The 20,181-nt window shown below is 41.4% G+C and overlaps 1 protein-coding gene across 1 annotated transcript in view; it reads left to right on the top strand.

The window, feature by feature from the left end:
• Positions 1-20,181, top strand: part of LOC111236546 (collagen alpha-1(XXVII) chain B-like) — a 63,116-nt gene that overhangs the window by 22,664 nt on the left and 20,271 nt on the right. The window contains exons 8-27 of the mRNA XM_022765316.1: positions 3,705-3,749; positions 6,416-6,469; positions 7,746-7,790; positions 8,571-8,624; positions 9,631-9,675; positions 11,777-11,830; positions 12,708-12,752; positions 13,404-13,457; positions 13,746-13,790; positions 13,971-14,024; positions 14,343-14,396; positions 15,362-15,415; positions 15,536-15,589; positions 15,678-15,731; positions 15,826-15,870; positions 16,947-17,000; positions 17,229-17,273; positions 17,446-17,499; positions 17,920-17,973; positions 19,101-19,154. Of these exons, the coding sequence (XP_022621037.1) occupies positions 3,705-3,749; positions 6,416-6,469; positions 7,746-7,790; positions 8,571-8,624; positions 9,631-9,675; positions 11,777-11,830; positions 12,708-12,752; positions 13,404-13,457; positions 13,746-13,790; positions 13,971-14,024; positions 14,343-14,396; positions 15,362-15,415; positions 15,536-15,589; positions 15,678-15,731; positions 15,826-15,870; positions 16,947-17,000; positions 17,229-17,273; positions 17,446-17,499; positions 17,920-17,973; positions 19,101-19,154 (1,017 nt within the window). The remainder of the gene's footprint in view (positions 1-3,704; positions 3,750-6,415; positions 6,470-7,745; positions 7,791-8,570; positions 8,625-9,630; positions 9,676-11,776; positions 11,831-12,707; positions 12,753-13,403; positions 13,458-13,745; positions 13,791-13,970; positions 14,025-14,342; positions 14,397-15,361; positions 15,416-15,535; positions 15,590-15,677; positions 15,732-15,825; positions 15,871-16,946; positions 17,001-17,228; positions 17,274-17,445; positions 17,500-17,919; positions 17,974-19,100; positions 19,155-20,181) is intronic.

The raw sequence follows: 20,181 nt of genomic DNA, 5'->3' as shown, positions 1-20,181 counted from the left end.
TTAAAGCCAAAACTCCTTACAGCGCACTTTTGTATTCAAATTACACCGAAATTCCATCATCTGCCACAGTTGAAGCTCGAGGTTCGTTCTCTTGTCTGCTCTTGTCCAACCAGCCAATAAAGCTATGACCTGCTGCAGCTTTATGGACCCTCTTCGCTGAGTTTTCTGCTCAGTCCCTGGCCGGCTGCCAGAGAAAGCCTTTCTCACTGTGGGAAATGTGTAAAGATGTAATGGGAACGTTGCCTGGGAGTCAGTCTGCACTGCAAAGTGAAAAGGGATTCATGTATGTGTGTGTCAAGCCGAAACACCATTGAGAGTATTACCAGCCCTGGACGAGTGTGCCTTTTACATGGCCAGCTCTGATCATGGCACACTGGAATAACGCTCAACTTTTTATTAGCTGTGCAGCCCTCAAGATTTTTCCCCTCCTGCTCCTCAGCTGTGTATAATAACATTCTCATACCTTTATTTGCTGAGTCTGATTTGTCCAAGAAAGAAGTGTGAGGCTTGCCAGGTGGGAATAAGATTTTGTGTTATAATAAAAATGAAAATCTATGGAAAGAAAAAAGGTTTTTTTTTTTGTCTGCCAAGTAAAGTCTGTTACTTATTCTGTAGGGGAGACACCATCGCTGCTGCTGCTGCTGCTGCTGCTGCTGCTGCTGCTGCTGCTGCTGCTGCTGCTGCTGCTGCACTTTGTCCTGTTGGCTGCAGGGTTGATCTGGTGTTAGTTACACTAATTAAAACTGTTTGCTCTTCATAGAGAGGGAGAACTAATGGAGAATGTGATCCTTTGCCAACTTTGTGTCACACAATGGATTTACAGAACTGTGAAAGCTGTTTTTGAGCCCATATATGATAACGCACTTCAGGGACAGACCTCTTCTCCTTTTCTTTTACTGTAGTCAGCTGTACTGGCTTTGCTGCAAGGCCCAGACACATTCTTTTGTCCCTTCGTGGCTGCAGCACTTTGGCTCCTGCAGGACACTCATCTACTCCCAAAAAATCCTGTCAGATATTTCATACTTGAAGCACACTGTCTCTCTGCTGATAAATTGACAAATAATCAGGAGTTTGACAGAACAGTACAACAGTGTCTGATAGAATTGCGCTGGCCAATGGAGCAGCATCTGGCTTCGCTCCGTGTCCAAAAGCTGCAGGGGATGTGACTGAAAATTTGAGTCAGAAAAAAAAATAGTTGCCTTTAGAGTGTGTTTATTTCTTTCTTTCTTTGTAAGCACTTTTTTATTGAACTCAGCCCCGAGCTCTGAGCATTTGTAAAACATCAATGAGTGTTTTTCATCTCTGTTACATACTTCGGTGAATGCTCAAATGTAGCTTTGTGCTGATGATTTAAGGATCAGGTTTCCCATCATGATGATGTCACAGACTTCAGTCTCAGCTGATTGGTTTGTAGCTGCGGGATAACTGTGATATATTCACTTGAACTGTTCCAATGGCGTGTTATTAATCTACTTTCCGGAGTTAAGATGATGTGCTGGACTGATATCAGCCTTTTGATCAACATGGGATGTCAGGCTGCCAGCATGATTTTACTTAACAGTTTCAGGCATGCCACTTTCACTCTGCCTCAGCCCCTCAGCCCTGCTTGACCCACCAGTGGGTCCATCAATGTTAATTCATGTTGTGCAGCCAAATGGTTTTCAAACCCACAAAACCTCATTTTAAATTCTAATCAAATATCCAAAGTTTCCAAAGACAACAGTCATGTCAGGCTCCATTCCTGCAAAATGTGTGCCAAATGATTCACAAGACATACACATCTGCTATAGAATATTCTCATTTGAAGAACATAGTGTCTTAGGTTTTAATATTTTATTGATTGTAAGCACCAGAAAGTCTAAATGAAGTGTTATATGGGGAGAAAAATGTTGCTTTAACAGATTAAAGAGCACCAGTGAATGTTTAAAGGAATACTTCCACACAGATTTATTCGCTTCCTTGCAGAACATTAAATGGATATCATTCTTATCTTTGTGCAGTGAATATGAAGCTACAGCCAGGAGACGATCATCTTAGGCTAGCATACATCCCCTGTTTAGCATACAGCAAACAGGGGAAACTGGAAGTCACTGCATTGACAAAATAATAGTCCTGCACACAGTTCCCAGTAAAAACATAAATTGTTATTTTTACTTCTTTTTACTTTTATTTTTGTATGTATTGAATCAAACCAGATATAAAGTGCTAACTTCTAAAAATGAGTTCTTCTTGGTAGGTGAAGTTGTAAAACTTTGGAAGAACCATGCTAGCTGTTTTCTCTGTTTCCAGTCTTTGTGCTAAGCTAAGCTAAGCTTAACGTCTCCTGTCATATTTAACAGACAGATATGAGAAAGAAAGTGGATAAGTACACATTTAAAGTTGAAAATAAAAGATTAATTGGCTGTGGTCCAGTTTTAAGAGATTTTATTTGCATGTGGTAGAATCACCTTGCATTGTGAATGATGTTTCACAGATTTAACATCGTGCCATCTATGAAAAAACTGGTCGTTCTTGGTTTATTTTTCACATGAATTTAATCTAATCTCAGCAAACTGAATAGCAGCACAAAAAGAGGCCGATCTTAGTACTGAAATCAGCCTGATCGTGATAAAAATTCTTAAATTTAGTGCTATTCCCCTTCCTTGTGAGCATCACACATCACACACTGCAGAAACTCAGTGAAGCAGCCATTAAAGTTGAGCCCTGCTTTATATCACTACTACCAAATATCTCACAAGACGTTTGCAGAAGGAGATTTTAATCCTCATGTACACACTCTGGCGGCAGGCTTGAGAGTGCTTTGTATGGCTCTCTTGATGGTGAATTGTTTGTTTACAGTGATACCGTTTTTTTTTACATCAGCCTCTGGCTCCCTGTGGTTTACTTGTCCTGCTGCCGAGAGGCTGACACAGCTGGTGGCTAATGACTTCACACTTGAAGGGATAGACGTGTTCTTCCCTCAGAGATAACTTCACATGACTCTATCTACTGTAGGCTTTGATTGGGAGAAGATTAATACATTTTGCAACCGGCTGGCATGCTCATTTGAGACCACAGGGCATGAAGGTGACTATTAATTACCCTTTTGGGTTTTACTTGTTACTGTCTAATTGGTTTACTGGTTTAATTAATGCAAGATTATTCTGAATAGTTTTATCAGTTTAGTGGTGACAGTTATTAGACAAACTCATAGCAAAGCGGCTGTGCTACGGCAATATATGAAAACTGCATTGGGCTTGTTTAGAAATCATAAAGAGGCATTTTCTTCGGGGTTAAATGTTAAATAGCTCAGGAGTGGTCGTTTAGTTTCACAGCTTTAAGGTTGTCTTGGCTGTGGAGCCTTTTAAACTAAACCTTCTGGGTGAAAATAAGTTATTTTATTGAACTTTTTATATGGAAACAAAGTCAAGTCCTCTCTAAAGCAACTGGAAAATCCTTCCACATAAATCCAGTCCCTGTGGTGTTAACTGAGATGCTCTTGAGCACAAGGTGATAAACAACAAAAATTAGATTAAATTTGACCGTTGACTTAATATTTTCTCCCCAAGACTGACATAATCTCTTTCTCCACAGTGCATCATTTAGCATTGTACTTCCCTGTGGGTTTGTGATCAGAATTTAAATGCGATAAGATGCCATAGTATTTTCAGTTGGTCTTATTGTTGGATGTGCAAATCTCTAACTCATTGTTTTTCTATCAACAGGGACAAAAAGGGCATCCTGGTCCCTCTGGTCTCCCAGGTGAACCTGTGAGTAATTTATTCCTCTGTATTCATAGATTCAGTTTGATGTATATCACACATTGTCTTTCATGGATAACATTAAAAAGAATGTAGAATTTCTTTCTCCATATCTTCAGAAGTCTACTGCCAAGGTGTAATGTCACTCTAATGTCTGTAATAGTAGCTTCCCCTTAGGTCAATGAGTGCAACAGGGAGATTACTAGAGTGCAGTTCATACCATTTTGAAAAAAACCTACAGTAGACTCTGAGGCGTGATGCACCATTTCTCCCTTTTTAAACATTTGATCAACAGTGTCTGAGGTGTGAGTGTGAATTTTATCATAGGGATTAAAAACAATCATGAGGCAACCAAAGAGGATTTTCTAAACGTGCCAACTGAAAACAACTGAAATGTGATTACTTTGGTTCTTTTGACACAATCCCTCCCCCGTCTCTTTGAAGTCTTATCGTGCTGTCTAAACCCACCGCATGCTGTTTGTGTGTCTGATGGCTGCAGTGTGTTAGGCTGCATGTCAATGTATGTTTACTCATTGAAGGGAAGAGCTAAGAGTCTGCAGAGACAGATCCCATACGACTCCAGCATGTCTTTCCATTTATAGTTACAAAAGAGAAGAAAGGGAGGGAATGACAGAGAGAGAATATTAACACAGAGACATCAGGACTTTCAAAAAGAGGGGTGATGGGTGGGAGGGGATTACGGATAGAGAGTAGAGATATTACACATTAGTCGTTCGGGACTCTTGGCGGGAAAAGGGAGTGAGAGATTTTTGGCAGAGATGCAAGTGGGCTAAATAGTTTGGACACCCTAGGTCATTCCTCCTCCTCCTCCTCCTCCTCCTCCTCCTCCTCCTCCTCTCCCTCCTCTCCCTCCTTCCTGGTTCAAATCCTGTGTACTGTCTTTGAGAAGACTGTGCTGTGTCACAAGGAAGAAAAAAAAAGACTTTCATGTCTCCTCTGGTATTCTCTAGAAATGATGGACTTATTTCTTTGGAAAATTATTACAATAGCACATGGTTTAACATGCAGACCTGTTGAACACTCAGTCATTATTGTTGACCTCGAGGTCTGTTACTTTTGTTAGTGCAGTTGATTTGGTTGTTTTCTAGACCAATGAAGATAACTGGCGACATCTTGTGCCAGAGTAATTTTACTATGTTGCTATAGACACTCCTGATTGATTATTAATTTGGTGGAACTTGTGCATTAGTTAAAGGCATCCTGTGAAGATTATTTGTAAACAGACACTATGCTTAGTTTCAGTGATTCCTACCAAAATGAGGCCTAACAAACAGGTTAATTGCATTTCCTCCCTTACATTATACCGAAACATCCATGTTTACATTGGCTAGCAGTCTTCTATCCTGCCTTTTGCTGGCGCATGCTACGTTTATTAATGTGTTACTGCCACCAACTGTTGATCAGTGGGATAGCGTGGCTTGCATGGACTACATATTTGAAATATTGTCCTCTGCAGTCACCAGGAATGCGTATAGCATCACCTGTATGCTTGTGTGCCTCCTTGTGGCAGTAAACAGGGACATTGAACATAGTGCCCAGTGATTAAAAACTCCACAGGGTACCTTTAAATGAGTCCCAGTCCCGGGTCAAATAATTAAACGTGCCATTTGATAAAGTTAGGTAATGGATTGGATTGTGTTGAGAGGCGTTTCTAATATTGTGCATGCGTATAAATGGCAGAATAGAAACAACTCTCAATATAATGCTGTCCAGTCCAACACCACCTTTAACCATGGCCTAGATAATAAACTTATAATTGAATTTACACATCCCTGTCAAACAAAAACAAAACATTACGAGCTTGGTAAAGATGGATGATATTGCAGAGCCTGTTGTGTTGGACTGCATTAGATTATACAGGTCGACCTAATAAAGCACAAAGTGTATACTGTCATAATACCTACTGCTTCTATTACCTCTGCAAACACTACAGCTGCTACTGTGACGACTATGTCTTTGTGGCCATTTACAAGAATTCTCATATCAGTTTTAATAATACACACAACATGTTGGTCTGATCTGTGTTTTCTGGAAACTGTATATGCAGAAACATAACAATTGCCAGTGTATAATGAACGTGGTTGGCTTTAAATATATTCTATGAAAAGCCTGTAATTTCTTGCATGCCTTCACTAGCTAATCCTGTTTCACTCTTCCCATACATGTAGAATGAAACACTCCTCTCGATGAGATGCATTTGGTTTGGTCTTACCCCAAGGAAGAAGTGACTCATGAGTTATACTGTGCGTTGATGAGGATAAACATATTAAGGCGAAACTGTACTCGCAGTCATCTTAACAGCGTGTGGCTTGACCACATCATAATAGCGCTTTCTGGCAACACGGGGAACACCGACTCGACTAAACAAAAGGCCTTTATTGAGAAGCTGAGAGATTTAAATTCTTCCATAGGACCAACCGACCGCTGTTTATCACTTCATAAATACAGAGCTTACTCTCATTTTACTACCATCTTTCTTAACTTTGTATTATTGCAATCAGTGAGGCTCCAACAGAAACCACGTGTGCATGAAAAGAAGAGTTCTGCTTCCTTCCTTCTGTCCATCATTCCAGTCCTTTCTTCCATCCTTTTTCCCTCTTTTAGTCTCTTGCCGTCCTCCAGAGCTGACCTCTGTTCTGTCCCTCTCTCCACAGGGTGAACGGGGAGATGATGGAAGCCCTGGGGCCAAAGGCTATCCTGGCAGGCAGGTGCAGTAAATCTAGTGTTGCGGTGCTGGTTGAACAGGGCCACACACTTAGAAACACACACACACACACACACACACACACACACACACACACACACAAAGGAAAAAACAATAACTGGAGGCTAGGATATCACCTCTATTGTGAATTGAGCTTTTTGAAAATTGGGGTGATTTTGACCTCTTTAATAAATCAAATTTGAGCTAGTAATGTTTGCTTACTGTCAGGTTGATGAATGAAAAGGGAATTATAGGGGAAACACTGAATCCTTGTGTGTTTTCTGTAGCTAGAAAATAATCACATTTAAAGATATTGGATGTTGGCGAAAAAAAAAAATTCTCAGCCATCGGCGTCTCAGCATCAGCCTCCAAAAACCTAATTTGGTAAATCCAAATAAAAAGTTTATAGCAGCTGAATGAAAGGAAAAATGCCCCAGAAAGAGGGACAACAGCTCTAAACTATAGAAGCACCTGTGGTGGAATTTCAGCCACGGCTGCCCCCCCCGGTCTAGCGAGGAAATAAAATGTCAAAAAGGTTCCATAGGAAGCAATACCCCGAAGAAAGAAAGGGTAATAAAAGTGTGACTAATGCCACAGCTCCCCGGGTACAAATAAACCTCCTCTCTCCGTCCTAGCTGTTAGCGTCAGCCCTTGCCTCACTTCGAGGAATAGTGTTTAACTCTAAGAAGTCAAAGCTGGGAAACATTAGGGGTTTCTCTGCATTTAGAATCTGTTTCCTCTTAGCTTTAAGCAAATTTGAACTTCAAAAACAGCTGGACAACTGCTTACTCACTTGCGCTGTCTGAATGTTTATGATAACGTAGAGTTCAGGCACGGGTCTCGGCGTTTGCCTTGGTGCTGCAGCGCACTTACTATGTCAGGACTCTGATCCCTATAGACACTTAGTGGCGTGTGATGGATTAGGCTTTAGCACCCCCTACCATCTGTACGCTGTGAATCATTGGGGGCTGTAGGTCTATGTCAAGATGCTGCATTTTGCTGTGGGAAGAGCTCCTGAGCTGTGAGTTGATCTTTATAGTTGAAAGGGGGATATTTTCTGCACTGGTGGATTTGCTGGCAGTGTCTCTGAGAAATTGATGTGAACACTGCTGAAATATTAACACTGTAAATGTCAGCCAAGATGTGAATTAGGATTTTTAAAAAGGATGCAAAAATCCGGATAAAGCTGATGCTTATCATCAAGATGTGAGAATGTTTAACCCGGTTAGACTGAAGTTCTGCCACTGTTTGAAATATGTTTTGTCGTCTGTTACATGCAGGGTTTTCCTGGGCCTATAGGAAAAATGGGGCCAAAGGGAGTCAGGGTAAGTAAATGCTGGAAAAATACAGATGTGATGAGAATCATGTTTCTTCGCACTACAGCAGATGTGTTGAACTTTTGAAATGAACTGTGAAAAGCGTGCTCCTTGAATTACCTAACCAGTGCGGGTTTATAAAGAGACCAATGTCATAAACGCCACTCGTCTGCCCCTGTTAACGCCGTGATGACCGTGACAGATGGTTATGTTGGTGCAGATTTAAACTACTGTAGGAATAATTAACTGTGGCCTTCTTTAAATCCTCTCCAAACTTGCTGTTCTCGTTAACGTTGGGCAAATATCATAAAACTATTGCTCTGCTGCCGAGTGCAGCCATAACGCTGGTGCTCATGTAATGTCTTTGTAATTCCTCCCGCTGCTCTTTTCGCCAGTTCTCTCCTCTTCTTCCTCTGAGCAGGTACGGCAGAGAGATCTTCAGAGATCCCTGATGTGAGGGTATGTGCCCTTGGACTACATCGTGGAAGCCAGCACCATGCAGTCCATGGGCATATACACTTGCCTCAAGGCTTGGCTCTTCTAGACCACTCTCCACTGTAGCAAAAAAAAAAAAAAGAGCCTTCGGTGCTGTAACACATCAAAGCCTCGCAGCTCAATTCTTTGTAGATATTTTTAGACACGTGTTGGTGTTGTTGACATCGAACAGTTCTACTGTCCATCTCCATCTTCTCTGCTCAGTCTCATTGTGACCTCTTGTCCACCTTCTTTTGCTTCTCTGTCTATCTTTGCATCTGTTCCTCCGCTCCCATCTTTTATTCATCTCCCCAGGGACACATTGGCATCCCTGGGCTTTTTGGCCTCCCTGGTCCTGATGGCGAAAGAGTGAGTATTCGTGGCTTTGGGAGCAAATGCCTACTGGGTTGCATTATATGACTGTCCATGGGCCAAAATCATGAAATAGAAATAGATTTCATTCCTTGAAGTACTCCAGACACACATCATCAAATCACTTTCAGAAGCTCAAAGCAAGCTGCCTTATACAGTATCGGATCAAACGGAAACCTGCACCCCAACCTCTCCACTGTCCTGGATAAGGTTATAATGTAGGAGGTGGATTTAAATGTACTTAAACTCAGCCAGGGCTCAATATGACCCTCCAGGGCAGTGGATGAAATAAGTGGCACCAAATCTCCTGGGAAGTAATTTGGAATCTGTTTTTCGTTTTTAGTCGGTCGGCCTAGCCAAGTGGCATTACTGTCCTGTTGGCCTTTCAGTGCGTCAGTCAGTCTGCTCAGCTGATCCAACACTAAAACATGTCATGAACATTTGGATGGATTTAGAGCATGGTCCTTAGAGCATGAATCCCATGTCCCAAGTCAAAGAATTGACTTTTCATCTAGTGCCAACAAAAACAAAATGTCCACTATGACAGAATATTCATCGAAAAAAATAAACAAATTCTGTCTACATCAGCGGTGCTTTGAGAATAATGCTTTGGAGCTAACATGCTAAGGTTTCATATTGACTGTTGTATGCCAATTAGCATGCTAGTGTAGCATTCGGCTCAAAATACAGCTTAGCTCAGCCTCAGTACACTTTAATCTGATGAAAACTGAGCCACAATGAAGAACTTGAACCTGACGAGTCTGAAACGTCTGTACATGTTCTATATGTACATTTTTGCCCCACTAGTGGTAAGAACAGAAAAGTTGTTTCTCCATTGTTTGCGGAGCACCATGGCTCCAGACTGCTAGTCTGGCTGAGGCCATTCAGTCTTATCATCTAATCATTTTTATGTTTTTACATCATGCATTTCTATCTCTCCTTTAGTTCCTTATCCATTTTTCTCTGTCTGTCTCCCCAACTCTGTTTTCTTTCCTGTTTCCAGGGAATTCCTGGCGTTCATGGGAAGAAGGGCAAGATGGGTAGGCCGGTAAAGTTTTCTCTCAACATACTTCTCAGACAACATTGTTAATGCAGCCTCATGAAAGTGAGGATGTTGTGTCTTGATCTATGGACTCTTACTGTATTGCAGTGCTACTTTTAAAGGGTATTAAATGACCATTACTCTGACAGGGACTCTCGTTCTCTGTGAAGCCCCTCCTGACCTTAGTCGTAAATCTGTGAAGAAAAGCTGTGGTAGCCTCCACACTGGCACAATGATGCTAGGGGATTATTTTAGGGATTGTTGTAATGAGAGGAATATTCACCCTATATAGTGTAACTGAATCTAATAGGAAAACAAATGTTCATGTGTCAGCAGATTATATTTAATATATTGCCTTTTTTTTAAAATCAGAAGATACTGGCCTCGTATTAAAGTCAGCGTCTGCTCATTTATAAATCTTGTATGACTAATTTTCTCTGCTCGAAGTTGATTAGGAAACATCATACAGTACGTTATACAGTGTGCTTATTACCAGGCTTGTTTTGAATTAGACTGATATCATAATGTGATGTGTCAGTTGTGGGTTTGGCTATCTGGAGTCTCTACCCACAGACCAGGGAAGTCTATCGTCATTGGCGCCTGGAAGTAAATTTCCCATCCTTCCAGGCTTACATGGAAAACATTAATACTGCACATAACCGCTTGTGTAAATCAGATTTTCCCAGGCTCAGTCTGGTTGTACATGGTTTTTTTTCTTTTATGTATTATTATGAAGTAATGGTCAGTGACCATGACTGAGGTCCAAAAGTATGCTTGTAATAGCCAAGTCATGAGCAAGCCTTTTCTCTTCCTCTGTGGTGAAAAATGAGGTCAGTCACTTTGCGTAAGAAGTTTTTTTTTTTTTTTTTTTTCTCTGTGCTGAGTCAGCAGAAAAGCAGAATAACAGAGACAAACAAGAGATCCCACAATATGATTCACGTCATAAAGACTAAAACAGTTTGAACCACAAAAAAGCAAGTTCTGAGACTTTTTCCATTTCATGGCATCTGACAGCTTCCCTCCGTCTGTGTCAGCGTTATAGTTGGAAAGTAGAAAAGTAGCATTCTGTCTGTATCCACCTAGTGAATGGCTGGACCTCCACTGGATAGATCTCCTAATGACAGGGGTCTTGCCAACCTCACTGAAAGTTGTTGTCGACATGAGAAGAAAGACTTGCATGTGTTTCTGATCAAACCCGCTCAGTTATTGACATTTCTGGAGAGAAGCAAATTTTTCCACATTTCCTGTGGGGTTCATGTTGCACCAATTACCTCTTATTACTTTATCCACATTTGCCTAATGTTCGAAATAAGAAGTCTGCCACACAGATTCTATCTCTGCCATCTCTTGAGGTCGTCATATTTTTTAATTAGTTCTTTTCCTTTCCGTCTGCAGACAGAGAATAAGAGATCTCTGCTCTGTTCTGCGAGTTGTCATCTTTCTAACTATAACACTCGCCTTCTGTAGGCGAGTGCTGAGCCTTGATGTTGCAGTGGGTTCCATGTTGACCTTGGCACACTGACAAGCACATGTTGAGCGTGTGGCCTCACGGCTGCATCACGCCTCTTGTTCTGCCTCTATAATGGAATTACGAGCACCAAGCAAAAAAATAGACGCAGTCAGCAGTTCCTGGGCCAAGCAGCTTTATTCAGCCATTTAGGCAAGTCCTGGGGGTTTGGTTCGCGGGCTGCTGAGCACTCCCTGCCAGCACGAGCGCACACACACACACACACTTTCTTACACGCACACACACACACACATACACACACACACATACTTTCTTACACACACACACACACACACACACAGACACACACACAGACACTCGGCCGCTCAGAAACACTCAGCCATGGAATTTCCTGCCGGTCTCCCAGGAATGAAGTGCTGGGATCACATTTGATAGGATTTGCTTGGCTTTACTCTGCAAATTTCTGTTTTGGGAAACACTTTGTTGATCCCCTGAGTTTGGTGTGATAACTTCACCGACAAACCATGTGATATATAAATAAATTCAACATTTTAATATGGCTGTTTCGACCAAATGGTCATGATAGAAATTCAGTTCCCCCTGTGGTTACGTGACTGTCCTGTTTGTTTGTGTGTTCAGGGTTTTCCTGGTGACTTTGGAGAGAGGGGACCTCCAGGGCCTGATGGGAACCCAGTAAGTGAAACGATGTAGATACATGCACCCTTTACTCACACATGGCACAGTGAACTTCATCATGTCTGTCCTCAACATTACACCTGACAGATTTCACCAGATTTCACACTTTATTTAGCAGCTTTCATATAAAAATACACTTGTGACGACAAAAGCCAGGTCCATTCAGACCGGTGCACTATGTTTGAAAAGTGACAGAGTTGAAGTTTACTTGGAACTTTTGTTTTCCAGAGGGAACATTTTACTGTTGCACGAGCCGGACTGTGAGGCAAATCTGTGCAGTCACTTAGTAACTCACCATCATAATCCGTACTGATATATGAGGGCAGCATCAGCAGTTTTGCTCGCTTCTTTTTCTTGACTTTGACCCACACTGCTTGTGATTGACAGGGTCAGTGTTAGATTGTGATTGGCTGACCTCCGAGAGCCTCCTCCGGGCCTCATTTCCTCTCCCTCCAGAGGGAAGGGAAGGGGGGGGGGTGTTCCATTTGGCTGGATTCATCTCCTTTCATTCATAGCAAACAAGGAGGAGGCGACAGGAAGGCCACACTGGGCTGTGTGTCATCCATCTCTCCATTGGATGCGCAGCTTGGAGAGGATGTAGTCATGGCATGTGGTGTGGCTGCGGGGTAGATCATTTGGACAACAAGCCTCTGTGTGTCAAGTGCCAAGTGCTCATTCACTATGCTAAGCTGAGTGGAGAAACACATTAAGCCTATCAGTGGAGGAACAAACTAGTAAACAAACAAAATATCGAAAAAATGCTGTACACTGACATGCGTCTTCCTTCTGTCTGCTGCAGCTCTAAATATTTATCTGTCTCCGTCCATGTTGCATCTCTTATGCATCTCTTCTTCCTCCTCTCCCTCCCTCTTAGGGTGAACTGGGAGCTCCTGGCCCATGTGGAGTCCCTGGTCTTATTGTGAGTGTTGTATTCTTCTCACTGCTTGTATAGCTTTATATTTTGTGATTTATAGTTTGTATTTAGTGTCCTTGTTTCTCTTGTTTCTCCTTAAGTCCTTGTTTATCTTTTTCTTCCTTTTGGAAAGCAATAGGATGGAGCAGTAGCTGCTGTTTTTGAAAACTGCTATATATATAAAAATAGATTCCTTACTTGTTATTCTTACTAGTTTCTTTTGTCATCTTTATGGACATTCAGCTCTAAAAGTCCATCTGAGACTGAAATGCGCCCGTATCACTGAGTATCAGAAACTGTAAAGTGCCGAAAGGTGAGATTGAATGTCAGGCCATCTAAATAATCTCTGATCAGATAATTTTTTATTACAATCTTGTACTAAAACGTTTAATTTATGAAACATTCGGCTTCTTTTGTCAAACAAAAAACAGGGTTGTATATAAAAACATATAAAACATGTTTATACTCTTCATTGTCTCAGCACTGAAACTCAGGTATTCAATCGGCACAAGTATATAACAAGTTATATAATACCCAGATCTAGTTATGGGTGATTGAACCTGTGACAGTGAGCATGTGAAATGTATTTAGGTTTTATAGTTTTATTTGCTTATTGAGTTTTGTAAGTAGCTGTTTTGTGTGTGTTTTTGGTGACAGGGAGACATGGGCCCTGTTGGCATTATGGGCTTCGCAGGACCACCGGGACTCAAGGTAAACGATGTGGATATGTCGTGTATGTCTGTGGTTTGGATATTTGATGTGACATCAAAAAAACTACGGCTTGGCTCATTAGTTATTATTCTTAACCAGTATGTCTCCAAGTATCAGTGAGTTGCTCACAGACACTTTGTCAAACACTTTGCTGGTTTGGGGATGAAGTTTGTGAACGTTGTGAACTCTTCCACAGCATGGCCACACCTTCAAACAGCCTGACAGTGTAAACCCTCGTTAGCATGGAAAAAAGATGTTAATGTTTTTTTTTTTTTTTTTGCTTCCAAGGGAGTACCAGGCAACCTAGGGGAACCAGGACTGAAAGGTGATAAGGTGATCTGCATATGTCTTTCTTAGACCACTAACCCTCTAAATCCATGAAAGCTGGACAGCATGTCACAGGAGTGTCTCTCCGCAAGCATACACAAAGCTGTAATACATCAATACAGGTTGACTGAATAATTTTCTGCTGACATTCTGGTTATTGTTTCATTGTGCTCTGTGTTTTCTCAGGGGGACGTTGGCTTGCCAGGAGAGCCAGGGGAGTGTGGATTCCAAGGGGACAAGGTATGTGTGTGTTGGGGTGAGCTCAGGCGGCAGAGCAGGTCTTATAGACAGTAGGATGTGTAGTTTGATGACCGGCTTCTACTATCTGCATGTCAAAGTGTCCTTGAGCAAGACACTGAACTCCATTTTGCCTCCAGTGATTGGACGAGTGGGATCTCTACCACCACTGGTGTGTTTGTGTACACGGGTTAGTTAGGAGTTACCATTTATTTTTTCTTTTGTAGAAATGTATTTAGTGTGTTTCCGTATCCAAGCAGCATTTTTTGACCCACTTTTTTGTCTTGCTTTGTTTACAATGTGCTGCCTTTCATGTGACAGGGTATGCGTGGCTCACCTGGGTTGCCGGGTCCTCGTGGAAAACCTGGACCACAGGTATTTTCTATCCCCCTTTTCAAACACTGAGCACCAGCAGAGAACAAGATACAACAGCATAAATAAAGCTACATTTAGTTAAGGGGAGCTCCCAGCACCAGTGCAGAGAGCTGGGGATCTCTTTGATTAGACTGCATAGTTAAACTGTGATTAGTGATAGCAGAGTTTATCTCTATACTGCAGTATTTGTATAGAGATCATACTTACTTTTTTATGAATTTCTTTTCATGTGTAACTGCTTGTGGTTGTGTATCTCCTGAGTATGTAAAGCCCTGTGCTGTTTTTCCTGAGTGATCAATAAATGATTGGTGATAGAAGGCTGTGAGTAGACATAGCTTCTCTAAAAATTTAGTTGTGAACGCTATTTCTACTAAGAATTTTGAACCTAAAAGCACAGTGGTGTGCTCAGACGGATACAGTAAGTCATTGGTGCTCTTGAGTAAAATTCTGTGGAAATCTTCCAGTGTATACAAAAGCAAATCTCAGTCTGTGGGGGAATTTTAGTCCAAGAAATTTAAGCTAATCAAGCACAAACAACCCCTCAAAGAGCAGGGCCATGGGCAAATTCCCACTGCAAATGCTCCCTGAGCATTAAGACTAATCCACCAGTTGGCACTCATGTGCTCTTAAGTGTCCTTAATGTCTTGAGTGCTCTCTGATCCTGATTTGAGATTCCTGGGAAAACCCACTGTCTTGCTTGCTTGACCTGCTGTCTGATGTCTGCGTGGTGCAGCAGTGATAGCAGCCGTTCTGAGCAGCCTCGTTCCTCCCGTTCCTCCTATCAGGATCTTAACCTGCGCTCCAGTAATTTAGCCGATTTGATGTGGTGAATACTGTCGCGTTAAGAAAATGAGATCTCCATGTAGCTCATTTTCAGGGTTATATTAGATTGTTTTGATGTGGTATTGTAAATTTGGTTAAAGTTATTTTGAGGTTGTCATGAGATCATTTGTGACATTTCTCAGGGCAAACCTGGTGAAAAGGGCCCTGATGGTTTACCTGGCCCTCTTGGCCCAGAGGTAGGACGGATTATATTTACTAAGTATTATATTTTGACTAGCATATTTATGTTGCTCCATCAGTGTATTTAAAATGTTAATACAAAGCAGGTTGCAGAAGGTTTTCTGTCATTTTCACAGGGCTTTCCAGGTGACATTGGCCCACCAGGTCAAAACGGCCCTGAAGGACCCAAGGTTAGTCCAGTGAATTTGACTATTCAGACATGAATTGTCGAACTTGAGAAAAGCAGTGACACTCAACTTTCAGTCTTGTTATCCATAGGGAAAGCAAGGGACAAGAGGTTTGCCCGGTCCGAGAGGAACACCTGGACTTCAGGTGGGTTTGACTTTGGTGTGTTGATATTTTGAAAATGAACAAAAGATAAAGACATTTTTCTTCCTCTGACCTTTTGTGGCAATTTTCTTGTCAGGGTGATGAGGGACCAGTTGGGCCAGCTGGACCCGCTGGACTCGAGGTGAGTGCTGATTGGATGATCCGTGCAACTCAAGACACCATAACACCGTAATCATGTAGGATCTACTATACACACCAGACCACAATACATTCAACACAAAGCACTGTGTGTCTCTGTCTAAACTTAGCTTTTGCCTAATTTGCAATCTATGGTCTGTTATAGACAGCAAGGTCGTTGGCTGACTGTTCTCTCTATTGTTCTTAAGCTGTTTTGAAAGATTTCCTATTGGACACTGTAAACTCATATTACCAGATTGGTCAGCAAATTGTTATTCTCTTTCCTATCATAAAAAAATCACACACACACACACACACACACACACACACACACACACACACACACACACACACACACACACACAAATCAAAGCAACTATCTTTCAGTTTCAAATCAAATGTATAGCTGTTTGTCAGACTGATGAATGTTTCATAAAATGCTAAGTGCTGACAACAATGAATTATTAGTGTGAAGGGAAGTCAAATGTGCAGTAAAATCTATTAAAGGTTATGAAAAGTTACTTGTTTGTTTTTAAAATATCTCCACCCTATGTAGATTTATATTCTGTTTTCAGTATCTGAACATAGATCATAGTGGATAAAGAGGCCATGAAAGCCAAACTTTTGATTTAGTGAGTGACAGAAAGGATGGTTTTGAACTGTTTTGCAGTATAAGTAAAAGTCCACAGTGACTATTTCGATCCAAAAAAGTGTTTGTCATCCCGGGCTAAACAATAGAGGAGGCTTTTCCAGTGAAAATGGTTGACTCCAGTCCGCCATTTCCCTAATGTATAACCCACAAGTGATCACTGCAGACAAACACAAACGACCCAATGACTTTTGTGAGTAAGAAGAAGCTTTGATGCTGAAAATGGCTCTTTTGTTTTCTGGATCATTAAGTTTCTTAAAGGGATGTTGTTGTTTTGGCATCAATTGTTGGTCTTTTTTGTGCCGCGGCCTCTCGGGGGACAGTCGACTCACAGACTGCACCTTTTACAGGAGATACAAACAAGAGACTTTATTGTTTTGTTGTGTGGAGCTGCGGTACACTTCTATGTGTCATTTTTGCTTTCTGTTCAGGGCAGGCCTGGGAGGCAGGGATTCCCTGGATTGACAGGCCCAGACGGACCGAAGGTCAGACCTAATAGTCACTCATCCACCGCCGAACCACTGTCATCCTTAACTGAACATTCTCTCCCTGGTCCTCTTTTATGATAATGTATCATCTGAATATGTGTAAATGAGATGTTAATTCTCCGTTACGACAGGGGAACAGGCCTCCAAGCACATTTCGACTGATTTGAACTAAAAACGAAAGGCATGAATAAGTTTGTGATATGCTAATTGGCTGCTTTGCTGTAGGGCGAGACCGGGATAACTGGCGAGGTCGGAAAGCTTGGCGAGAGGGTAAAGGCTTTTCTCCCTCTTTCTGCTGATTTCTGTTTGATGCTCACTATGTGTCTGTGTGTGTCTGTTTTGTTAGAGCCCCAAAGCTGAGCAGCCTATTATGAGAAATTTAGCTTCAGTAGAACTAAGAGGAATAAGAAACGGTTATGACAGAATGTTTTCTCTTCTTCAGGGACTGCCTGGTTTTATTGGGCCCTTTGGAGAGATGGGCATCGCCGGAGAAAAGGTTAGCATGGTCTCAATTTGTCACACTTTGCTAGCATCACATCTGGTGTTGTCCGACATCCAGTTAAATCTGTTGTATTGCGTTCTGTTGGAATTTATGATTAGTGCTGAAACAATAAGCAATTACAGCGAATTGGATAATCAACCGTTTGTCATTTATCAAGCAAAAGATTCCAACTTCTCATTTATTTGCTACTTTTCGCAAATAAATATCTTTGAGTTTTGGACTGTTGGTCAGACAAAACCAGCAATTTGGGCTCTGAATTTTGCGATTAGCAGTCTTTTTTAAATATTTTGTTAAAAAGCTTTAATCAGTTAATTTACATAAGTATCAGACAGACAGATTAATCGATAATGTAAGTAATCATTCAATGCATCCTTATGTGAGATGTTTCTCTAATTGTTGCTTGTGGTTCCTCAGGGGGACCGAGGGAAAACGGGTGCCCCTGGGCCGCCAGGTGAACCGGGGCCGATGGTAAGGAGTAAGTCTGGACCCCGTCTCTCGTACCATGGGGCATTCAATTCTACATACGTAAGGGATGGGGGTGTGATATGTTTGGAGAGACTAATTTAAGCGATTAAACAATAATCGTCTAATAGAGAGATAATATAAGGCCATTCAGTTTTGTCAGAAATCTAGGAGCTAATTCATGATTTCTTTGATGAATAATATAGATTTAAGTGATGTTGTATCCATCAGGGTCACACTGGAATACCTGGAGAGACGGGGCTACCTGGAATGCAAGGGATCCCAGTAAGTTTACTGTTATCATTGTCATAGACTTGAAGGTAAACCAGAGACTACACGGGGCAGTGGTGCGGCCGGACCTTGTGTGATACTGAATACCAAGTCGGGAAGCAGTGTTTCACTGCACTCTCTTTGATAGTCACAAAATCTGTTGCACTTCTGACCACACTGAGTATCAGAGGTAGGTGTACTGTGTTGCATTAATTACCACATTCTGCAGGGATGTCGCAGTTACATCACTGCAGCAAAGTGAGAGGCTGGATTTATACCCTTTATGAACTTCATGTCTAATGGTTGGATAGCGTTGCCCCAAGTACAACCAAGTGCAACACTATGAAGGTTTTCCCTGGATTGACTGTCTGAAAATATGCACTGTTACCCCTGTTTTTAAATCACCTTGCGCCTCCCTCCTCTCTTTCACATTTGTGTTTAACTTCTGATGTGGAAGCATCACATTTTAAGAAATAGTTCTGAGATCAAACAGCTGGTCATTAAACTACTGGAGTTCAACTAAAATAAGATTTTCAGATAGTGTTAAGTTACTGTTGAAAAAATGAAAAATTCATTATTGGCTCAATTAATGACCCGAACCTTTGTAAAGGCACTAAAGGCCTTTTGACAGTTAACATCATATTAAAAAGCTCGGTTGCTGAGCACTGGTAATATAGGTTGGACAGAAAAAGGATATTTCAAACAGTTTCTATGTACCTGCATTCAACTTTCCATTGTTCCATTGTTCAATTGTTCCTTGTCTACAATAAAGACAAGACTGAGACTTAGACAGTTGTCTTGTATCTTAGTTTCCATAGTTTGATACAGTCAAACTCAAAGACGATTTCTTCTCACACATTCAGGGGCCTCTCGGTTCACGGGGATCCATCGGCATCAGAGGACCCAAAGGCATCAGGGTAAGTAACAGAAATCTGTGCGATAAGTTTATATAGCCATTAAATAATACGTGAATACTCTCTGTTAAAAATTATATGACACAACAGTTCAGTCTACTACCAGTTCATGGAATTAGCATCATGGGTCTCAAAAAGATTTTGAGCTTGTAAAGTGATGTTAACAAACGAGTCCATGATTTGTAGTCAATCAAAAACCCCCACCGACCTCCACCGCAGGTCCTGAAAGGTGTAGTAGGAAGATGTAGTAGGAAGGGCTCTTCCATGTCCCAGGTGTGTTTGAATACATACACTGCACATTAAATATTTACCATTATTTTCTGCAGCATCATCAAATATAATTAAACCCACTTGGGTTGTTGAAGAGCGAAATCTTCCACACGTGAGGCAACAGAACCACCTGCCCTCTGACTGAACTCTGCTTTGCCATTGAATTGTCATTGTTCAGTCTCATTCAGGTTTAAAAACAGGGTCAAAATTTGTACCTGTAACTTCAGCCTCCCACCCAGTGTGGGAACGCTGAGTTCTACATGCACTTTTCTTCTTTAGATCTGTACACAGTTCTTCACAAAAGCCCGTCCTCTTTCACAGTGTCTTTGTGTAACCTCACCACACATAACTTTTGTTCACAGATGTTAATCAGTCTCTTTTTCTTTTCTACAAATACAAATATTGTCTACACATGTACAGACTTGTGTATTTCTCATGCAGATTTATTTTACAGGTTTACAAAGGTTGATTAACAACTACAAACTTTGGAATTATTTGTAAAGATCATTTTACGAACTCAAAAACCTTTTGATCCTAGTTTGAGCCCATGCGTGTGGTCCAACACTCTGGTATAAACTGAAATATCTCAACAGCTATCAGATGAAGTGCCATGAGATTTTGTGCAGTCGTGGTCCCCAGAAAATGTTAATTTGTCCAATACTTTGCCAAATACATGCAAAACTAAACATAGTCGCATCAGCTTCAGCTGTACTTAGCTGTTTAGCACTAATTAGCAAATGTTAGCATGCTAACATCCTAA

The sequence above is a fragment of the Seriola dumerili genome, unplaced genomic scaffold (genome assembly GCF_002260705.1).
Source record: "Seriola dumerili isolate Sdu_G_001 unplaced genomic scaffold, Sdu_1.0 BDQW01000668.1, whole genome shotgun sequence".
Taxonomy (NCBI): domain Eukaryota; kingdom Metazoa; phylum Chordata; class Actinopteri; order Carangiformes; family Carangidae; genus Seriola; species Seriola dumerili.
The sequence above is the reverse complement of the archived record's forward strand: the minus strand, read 5'-3'. Positions and strand labels throughout refer to the sequence as shown.